Consider the following 10,261-nt stretch of genomic DNA (forward strand, 5'->3'; position numbering starts at 1 on the left):
CAATTGACTGAGCCACCCAGGCTCCCCATAGTGAAAAGTCTTTTTGCAAGAAGATAGAAAGTTCAAATATAAATCTGTTATTATAAAACTAATATGTGCCCAGCACTCTACTAATGAATTAGAAAGACTATAGAAGAAGCCGAATACATAGTCATCTCTTCCCTTTAAGAACTTTTAGGGAATATGTAACACAGATTTTTCAGTTATTAGTCTTGTTTCATTAGTGCTTAGTGACGATTGTTTTCATCCCTTGCTGTGCAGCCATCGTATTGTTTTGATTTTACACATATTTCTTAGGCTCTCTTTTCTCTACCAGTCCCTTATTTTTATTACATAGACTGAAAATTCTTGAGTAAAGATTTTATCCTTAAGGCTCTGTTTCTCTACCTGTGTATTGTCTTTCAGGGAAACATACTTATGCCAATAGTAGTAGCTCTACATATAGTTCTCATACAAACATTCTTCTATAAAAACTCTCTTCTCAAGGCAAGTACATCTCAATGGTGTCTTGCAAATTTTTACTCCTGCTACTGCTTGGATGATTCTCTGTCCATATAATGTCTACTCATTCTTACTATTTTCAAAGCCCAATTTTTCCTCTTAGATCCAAATACATTCTTCTTTCTCCAGAGCCTTTTCTTAACCTCTCCACCCCTATCATTTTCTCTCCCTCTCTTCTATGAAGTTCCCTGCCACTCCTTTCCAAGTAGATTGTAAATTTAGTGAAAACAGAAGTAATTACCCTATCATCCCAATTTCTTGAACTGATAAGTGCTTTTGTATTGATAATGATGACTTGGAATAATATGTAACAGTTCTTTATGCAAATGGTTTCAATTTTCCAAACATTGTATCTTTCAATTTAGTGGCTTTTGGTGCGTGGTATGATCACGTGAAGGGCTGGTGGGAGAAGAGGAATGATTATCGTATTCTTTACCTATTCTATGAAGACATGAAAGAGGTAAGAGGCAACTACAGTACAATTTCTCTTTTACTTTTTAACGAAAACTAAGATTCATCTTTTTTATATCACATTTTCCTTTCTTCTTGATCTATAAATATGACCAATCCACTATCCTATTAATTACACCTTGAAAATTGATATTTTACTCAATCCCCTATTTTTCTACCACTACTGCCTCCTGCACTAGATCAGACAACTATCTTGACTTATTTGGAGTACCTCATTTTGCTTCTATTGTCCACTCAGAGAAAATGATCCTCTTGAAAACTCAGACTATGCCCACTCCCTTCTTCAAATCTCTCAGTGGTTTCTGTCCCTACATGAAATACAAAATCATTAAGATAATTTTGAGTTCAGCATTATTTAGTCCCTATCTATCTCTCCAACCTCTTCTGGAATCACCTTTTTCTCACTAAGTGAGCTTGCCTGAAATATTTTTCCCCACTATTTTCAAATTAACTTTTCCTCATTCTTCATGTCTTAAGTTAAATGTTAACTCTCCAGAGAGTTCTTTCATGTCCATAATGTCAAATACTTCACCTTGTCTTATCTATTAAAGTATCTTTTGCAGGGCACCTGGATGGCTTAGTCGGTTAAGCGTCTGACTCTTGATTTCAGTTCAGGTCATGATTTCACGGTTCATGGGATTGAGCCCTGTGTTGGGCTCTGTGCTAACAGCATGGAGCCTGCATGGGATTCTGTCTCTGCCTCTCTCTCTCTCTACCCTGCATGTTTGCTCCCTCTCTCTTTTAAAATAAATAAATAAACTTTTAAAAAGTCTCTTTTGCTATTGTTTTTTTCATAGCATCTACTACCATATCTTTTTAAATGATCATATGATTTTTATCTTTCATTTTGTTAATGTGGTATATCACATTGATTTGCTAATGTCAAACTACTTTTCCATCACTGCAATAAATCCACTTGATCATGGTATACAAACCTTTCAATGTGCATTTGAATTTTGTTTGCTAGTATTTTGTTCAGTATTTTTGCATTGATATTCACCAGAGATGTTAGTCTGTTATTTTCCTGTGCTGTTCTTATCTGTTTTTGGCATTTGGGTGATGCTAACCTTGTGAAATTGGTTTGGAAGTGTTACTCCCTCTTCTACTTTTTTGGGAGAGTTTGAGAAGGATAGATATTAATTCTTCTCTAAATTTTTGATAGGTAATCTATTCTTGATGTTAGATACGCTTTAAAAAAGGAGATCAAAATTTTGAAAATTATACCTTATGATAATAGTAGCTTGCTTTATTACCATTTGTTATTCTACTGGTTAATTTTATTTTTGAGTGTGAAAGGTTGAATATTAACCCAATTTTTTTTGCATTTTTTTTAAAATTTTTTTTAACGTTTTATTTATTTTTGGGACAGAGAGAGACAGAGCATGAACGGGGGAGGGGCAGAGAGAGAGGGAGACACAGAATTAGAAACAGGCTTCAGGCTCCGAGCCATCAGCCCAGAGCCTGACGCGGGGCTCGAACTCACAGACCGCGAGATCGTGACCTGGCTGAAGTCGGACGCTTAACCGACTGCGCCACCCAGGCGCCCCTTGCATTTTTTGAAACAGAATTTAATCTTCCTTGTAGCAGGTGATTGCCTGGCATAACCAAGAATAGGACATGTACTTTGGAAAGCAAAGTAAAACATACACATAAAAATGTAAAATCATTTTCTCAATTGCATTGAGATATGTAGAACCTTATTAAATACATTGCCTATTGCATGACTATGTCTACCTGAAATAATTCTTTTATTTTATAATTTTTTAGGATCCAAAGCGTGAAATTCAGAAATTGTTAAAGTTTCTAGACAAAGATCTGCCAGAAGAAACTGTGGATAAAATCCTCTATTACAGCTCTTTTGATGTGATGAAGCAGAATCCATTTACAAATTATACCACTGTAGCAGGAGTTCGTATGGATCATTCCATATCTCCCTTCATGAGAAAGGGTGAGAAATCATATACTAGTTTGCTAATTACATTATAGATAGGTGGAGAGCTAAGAGCAATACTGTAAGAGATGGAAAGAGATTGAGTATGCTGACAAGAAAAAATTAGGAACAACAACAGCAACAAAAACTTAGGGGAAATATGTGGCAAATAAACTCTGTAATTCCTGTAAGCCTATCGTGTAAGACAGACCTTCTAATGAGAAATGGTTACTCAAGAGCCTATACATTGATAAACATGAGTCTTGGCATCCATTGCTATGTCAGAAGAATGCCTTTCATTTGTGTGAACTCTCTAGATATTTTTCACATGCCTTACAATTTTTTCTGTGGTCAGTAGCCAGCTTAAATGATGTTAGACATCATTTTTTGCTAACAAAGCTCTTGAGGGCAAAGAATAAAGATTGTGAGACATTGAATTTTCTTCCAGTGACGTTTCTTGAAGCTATTTGAGAGATTATTTCTTTATATAAGGTACTGGAAAAATCCATGGGTATTTTGGAAAACTAAGGAGGCCTGGGAGTTTGGGAGTGAGGGATGGAGTTATGGAGTTCTAAAGTTAAAGATTTAAAAATACAAGTGTGGTAGAATTAACAAAATTGATAACATCCTGGCTAGACTTATCCAGAAGAAAAGAGAAAGGACCCAAATAGATATATCATGAATTAAAGAGGAGAGATTGCAACCAACACCACAGAATACAATTGTGAGACTAATAATATGAAAAATTATATGCCAACAAACTGGGCAATTTGGAAGATATGGACAAATTCCTAGAAATATAGAAACTACCAAAATTGAAATAAGAAGAAATAGAAAATTTGAACACACCCATAACCAGCAGAGAAATTGAATCAGTAATCAAAAATGTCCCAACAAACGAGAATCCTGGGCCAATGGCTTCCTAGGAAAATTCCACCAGACATTTAAGAAGAAATAGTATATATTTTTCTCAAACAATTCCAAAAAATAGATACAGAAGGAAAACTTCCAAACTCATTCTGTGAAACCAATTGTCTTGATTACAAAACCAGACAAAGACCCCACTGAAAAGGAGAATTAGAAGCCAATATCCCTAATGAAATGGATGTAAAAATTCTCAACAAGATAGTAGCAAATCAAATTCAGAAGTCCATTAAGAGAATTATTCACTATGACCAAGTAGTATTTATTCCTGGGCTGCAGGGCTGGTTCAATATTTGCAAATAAATCAACCTGATACACCAAATTAATAAAAGAAAGGGTAAGAATCATATGATTCTCTCAATAGATGCAGAAAAATCATTTGACAAAATACAGCATCCTTTCTTGATAAAAACCCTCAACCAAGTAGAGATAGAAGGAACATACCTCAACATCATAAAGGCCATATACAAAAGACCCAGAGCTAATATTATCTTCTATGGGGAAAAACTGAGAGCTTTCACCCTAAGGTTAGGAACATGACAGGGGTGTCCACTCTGACCACTGTTGTTCAACATAGTATTGGAAGTCCTAGCCTCAGAAATCAGGCAACAAAAAGACATATAAAAAAGGCATCCACATTGGCAAGGAAGAAGTCAAACTTTCACTCTTTGCAGATGACATGATATTCTATGTGGAGAACCTTGAAAAACTCCACCAAAAAACTGCTGGAACCTGGCATATAAATTCAGCAAAGTCTCAGGGTACAAAATCCACATACAGAAATCTGTTGCATTTCTATACACCAGTAATGAAGCAGCAGAAAGAGAAATCAAGGAGTTGATTACATTTACAATTGCATCAAAAAAAACACATGAAATACCTAGGAATAAACCTAACCAAAGAGGTAAAAGCTTTTTACACTGAAAACTATAGAAAGATTGTGAAAGAAATTGAAGAAGACACAAAGAAATGGAAAACCATTCTATACTCCTGGATCAGAAGAACAAATATTGTTAAAATGTCGAAACTACCTAAAGCAATCTGCACATTCAATGCAAACCTTTTGAAAATAACACCAACATTCCTCACAGAGCTAGAACAAACAATTCTCAAATTTGTATGGAACCACAAAAGACCCCAAATGCTGGAGGCATCACAATTCTGAACTTTAAGCTGTATTACAAAGCTGTAATTATCAAGACAATATGGTATTGGTGCAAAAACATAGGTCAGTGTAACAGAACAGAGAACCCAAAGATGGACCCACAAATATATGGCCAACTAATCTTCAACAAAGCAGGAAAGAATATCCAATGGAAGAAAGACAGTCTCTTTAGCAAATGGTGTTGGGAAAACTGTACAGTGACATGCAGAAGAATGAAAGTGGACCACTTTCTTACACCATACACAAAACTTAATTCAAAATGGATGAAAGACCTATACGTGAGACAGGAAACATCAAATTCTTAGAGGAGAAAATGGGCAGAAACATCTTTGACCTCAGCCAGAGCCACTTCTTCTCAACATGTCGCCATAGGCAAGGGAAACAAAAGCAAAAATGACCTATTAGGACTTCAGCAAGATAAAAAGCTTCTGCACAGTGAAAGAAACAATCAACAAAACTAAAAGGCAACCCACATAATGTGAAAATATATTTGCAAATGACATATCTGATTAAGGATTAGTATCCAAAATCTATAAATAACTTCTTAAACTCAACACCCATAAAAGAAATAATCCAGTGAAGAAATAGGCAGAAGACATGAATAGATACTTTCCTAAAGAAGACATCCAGATGGCTAACAGACACATGAAAAGATGCTCAACATCACTCACCATCAGGGAAATACAAATCAAAACCAGACCTGTCAGAATGGCTAAAATGAACAACTCAGGAAACAGCAGATGTTGACAAGGATGTGAAGAAAGGGAACACTCTTATGCTGTTGGTGGGAATGCAAACTGTGCAGCCACTCTGGAAAACAGTATGGAGGGTCCTCAAAAATAAAAATAAAACTAGCTTATGACACAGCAACTTCACTACCAGGTATTTATCCAAAGGATACAAAAGAGTACAATAAGTGAAATAAGTGAAATAAATCAGAGACAGACAAACATCACATGATTTCACTCATATTTGGAATTTAAGAAACAAAACATATGAACATAGGGGAAGGAAGGAAAAATAAGATAAAAACAGAGAGAGGAAAACCATCAGAGACTCTTAAATGCAGAGAACAAACTGAGGGTTTCTGGAAGGGAAGTGGGTGGGGTTATTGGCTAAATGGGTGATGGACATTGAGGAGAGCACTTGTTGGGACTAGCACTGGGTGTTATATGAAAGTGATGAATCACTGAATTTAACTCCTGAAATAACTATTACACTATATGCTAACTAACTTGAGTTTAAATTAAATATATATATATATATATATATATATAGTAATTCAAATTAAAACTGATCTAAGAAGGAAATTTTATAGATGTCTCAAATTTGTCATTTTATCTTTCTTTTCAGGTATTTTGGGAGATTGGAAAAATCACTTCACTGTAGCCCAGTATGAGAGATTTGAAAAAGAATATGATAAGAAAATGAAAGGGTCTACACTGTCGTTTCGTTCAGAGATTTAAGAAATACTGTTCTTTCTCCAACTCCTTTACCTAACCCTTAAATTAGAAAAAAAAATCCCTTCAAACATTTAGTGAAAAAAATTCTGCATGAAATATTTCTTTACTTACTAATAGTAGTGTTTTGTAATAGAATATTCAAAGAATTTTGGAGTCTACATATAAAAAAATCAATTCTCTATGATTTAATTAATTAATGTTCTTACTATTCTTAAAGACAAAATAATAAAATGAAGTTTAAAATCTATAAACATACCTGCTTTATTTTTTTAAGTTTATTTATTTATTTTGAGAGAGATAAATAGACAGCAAACAGGGAGGGGCAGAGAGAGAAGGAGACAGAGAATCCCAAGAAGGCTCCATACTGTCAGCACAGAGCCTGATGGGGGGCTTGAACTCATGAACTGTACAATCATGACTTGAGCTGCAATCAAGAGTTGGGTGCTAACTGACTGACCTGGGTGATGCCTCATTGCTTTTTTTTTTTTTAATTCAAGTTCTGGGTCATTGGACTTGCAAAGAAGATATTTAGGACAGTCTTCAAGATGGATGGATTAGAACCAAAATATTCACTTTAAAAAGGCTTTAATTTCTCTTTGTTACATGCTTAGAATGATACCAGTGTAATATAAGCTTAATGACATTTTTGTGCAGAGAGTTCACTGAAATGTATTACTCTAGAATGGTTTACTATAGATTAAATTTTGGATAGTATATCAATCAGTAGTAGTCTCCTGTTATAGTTTATATGCGTTCAAAGAAATTTAAGCCAGATTAGCACTAAGAAAAAAATACACAATGAGCTATGACCTCACACCAGTCAGAATGGCTGAAGTTAACAACTTAGGCAACAACAGATGTTGGTGAGGATGCAGAGAAAGAGGAACCCTTCTGCACTACTGGTGGGAATGCAAACTGGTTCAGCCACTCTGGAAAACAGTATGAAGGTTCCTCAAAAAATTAAAAATAGAACTACCCTAAGACTCAGCAATTGCACCACTAGGTATTTATCCAAGGGATATGGGTGTACTTTTTCAAAGGGGCCACATGCACCCCAATGTTTATAGAAGCACTATTGACAATAGCCAAAATATGGAAAGAGTCCAAATGTCTATCAACTGATGAATGGATAAAGAAGATGTGGTATATATATATATATATACACACACACACACACACACACACACACACACACATACAAACACACACACAATGGAGTATTACTTGGAAATCAAAAAGAATGAAATCTTGCCATTTGCAACAAGGTGGATGGAACTAGAGGTTATTTTGTTAAGCAAAATTAGTCAGTCAAAGACAAATAATATGACTTCACACATATGTGGAATTTAAGGTACAAAACAGATGAACATAAGGGAAGGGAAGCAAAAATAATATGAAAACAGGGAGGGGGACAAACATAAGAGACTCAAATATAAAGAACAAGCTAAGGGTTGCTGGAGGGGTTGTAGGTGGGGAGATGGGACAAGGGGCCACAGGAAGACACTTGTTGGGATGAACACTGGGTGTTATATGTAGGAGATGAATCACTGAATTCCACTCCTGAAATCATTATTGTACTATATGCTAACTAACTTGAATGTAAATTAAAAATAAATAAATAAATAAATAAATAAATAAATAAGAAAATTAACATTAAAAAAGGAAGGAAATACAGAGAAATAATTGTAAGAACATAAGAAATAGCTACAATACCAGTAGTTGATATTTACTGACAGCTTACTACGTACCAAGCACTGTGCTATACAATTTACATGGCTATACTTTAACTGATCTGCATTCAATTCTTTATTTTTCATTGTTATTTAATTTAATTTTTTTGTTTCAAGTTTTTATTTAAATTATAGTTAGATAACATGTAGTGTAATATTAGTTTCAGGAATAGAATTTAATGATTCATCACTTACATATTGATCTTCATTCAATTCTTTAAAATAGGTATTCTAATTTTTCCCAATTTTCATAGTCAGTAAACTATCAGTACACACATAACAAATATTCTGTAAAGGCATAAAGAAAGGCCAATGTGGTTTCTGATCCTTTTTTATTAACTCTTATCCCCACATTCCTCTCTGACTTATTCTGTATTCTCCCTCTTTCATGTTTTCAAATCCCTGCCATTGTGTGTTAATCGCACTTCATGACCACCAGCTATTTCAGATGTAGTTAAACTTACCAAGATCACTGAAAATCTTCTCTGATGAGGAAAATAACAGAAGTTCTCAAATTTCATGCATTGTGAAACAATAAGAAAAACTGCGTTGCTTCAAAAAACCTCAAGTAGGAATAAATAATAGCTATTCTTGGATTTTATTTTTAACTTTTTTTACTGTGATATATACACATAGTAGCAATTTAATAATAAAATAATATGTATTAGATGCCACAAACTGAGTTTTCAAACTTCTTTTAATCCATATTTATTTTCTATTTTGACTTACCTTAGATCTTGAAGTGCCTCTCACCTTTCTTCACATTATAGATAGTCTTAATAATTATGACTATTTTATTTATTTTATTTTTTTTAACGCTTATTTCTTTTTGAGACAGAGAGAGACAGAGCATGAACAGGGGAGGGGCAGAGAGAGAGAGGGAGACACAGAATCGGAAGCAGGCTCCAGGTTCTGAGCCATCAGCCCACAGCCCGACGCAGGGCTCTAACTCAGGGACCGCGAGATCGTGACCTGAGCTGAAGTCGGATGCTTAACCGACTGAGCCACCCAGGCGCCCCAATTATGACTATTTTAAAGATAGAGAAAGTCACAAAGAATTTAAGTTATTTTCCCCAAATCATACATTTAAGAAGTAATGAGATTTGTTCTATAATACAAATGACCAACACCGGCTTTCCAATACATGTCATTGAAATGAACAAGTGGTCATTTCAAATTTCTGCCAATATCCTCTATGTTCTGTGCTCCCTTTATTCAATGAAGATTTAAAATTGTATTTTGAATGAATCAAGATATTATTTTTGGCTTAAAATATGTTAGCATCCAGGGGCGTCTGGGTAGCTCAGTCGGTTAGGCGTCCAACTTTGGCTCAGGTTGTGATCTCACAGTTTGTGAGTTCGAGCCCCACATCAGGCTTTGTGCTGATAGACTGGAACCTGGAGCCTGCTTCATATTCTGTGTCCCCCTCTCTTTCTGCCCCTCCCTGCTCACCTTCTCTCTTTCTCAAAAATAAATAAAACACTAAGAAAAATAAAAATACTTTGGCATCCAGGGAATTTTTGTTTCATTTTGTTTTTGGAGAAAAACAGCAGAGAATCGGACACACTTCAGATTTCTAAAAAATATAGTCGATATGCAAATGTAGACAAAACGTAATTCCTATTCAATGCAGTACTGAAACTATAAACATGGCATGCATGCTCTGATAAGGAAAACCACACCATGAACTACAGTAACTACATAAGCTGAATTTTCATAATGTCTCTCATTTCAGATACTTTGCCTTCTTTTTGTCATGGACATACAGGTAATTTTCAGACCACGTTGCCCGTATTTTGATTCAGAAAACATTAGCACTGCACTTGTAATTCTTGACTTAGTATAAAAATAACACTTTGGGCATAAAGGTAGTAAATACTGTCTATCTTTAGCACTCAATTGAAATGGAAGAGTTCAAATGCACTTACCTAAAATCTACATTTGATGTAAACCATTTGATTTTCAAATGATGTGAAGCGTTTTCTTATTGATAAATACTATACTATAATTTCATCAACCAGGTCCTTTTCAACTCTCAATTATTCTAATATTATAATAACCATCAAGAGCTCTAATT

The 10,261-nt window shown here is 34.7% G+C and overlaps 1 protein-coding gene across 8 annotated transcripts in view; it reads left to right on the plus strand.

Annotated features, from left to right (window-relative positions):
- LOC125164574 (sulfotransferase 1 family member D1-like) overlaps positions 1–6,528 on the plus strand; it is a 46,254-nt gene extending 39,726 nt beyond the window's left edge. For all 8 annotated transcript variants that reach the window (XM_047857383.1, XM_047857389.1, XM_047857386.1 and 5 more), the window contains 3 exons: positions 867–961; positions 2,740–2,920; positions 6,345–6,528. In XM_047857383.1, coding sequence (XP_047713339.1) covers positions 867–961; positions 2,740–2,920; positions 6,345–6,457 — 389 coding nt within the window. In that variant the 3' untranslated portion in view covers positions 6,458–6,528. The remainder of the gene's footprint in view (positions 1–866; positions 962–2,739; positions 2,921–6,344) is intronic.
- The last annotated feature ends 3,733 nt before the right edge of the window (positions 6,529–10,261 follow it).

This window comes from Prionailurus viverrinus, chromosome B1 (genome assembly GCF_022837055.1).
Source record: "Prionailurus viverrinus isolate Anna chromosome B1, UM_Priviv_1.0, whole genome shotgun sequence".
Classification (NCBI taxonomy): domain Eukaryota; kingdom Metazoa; phylum Chordata; class Mammalia; order Carnivora; family Felidae; genus Prionailurus; species Prionailurus viverrinus.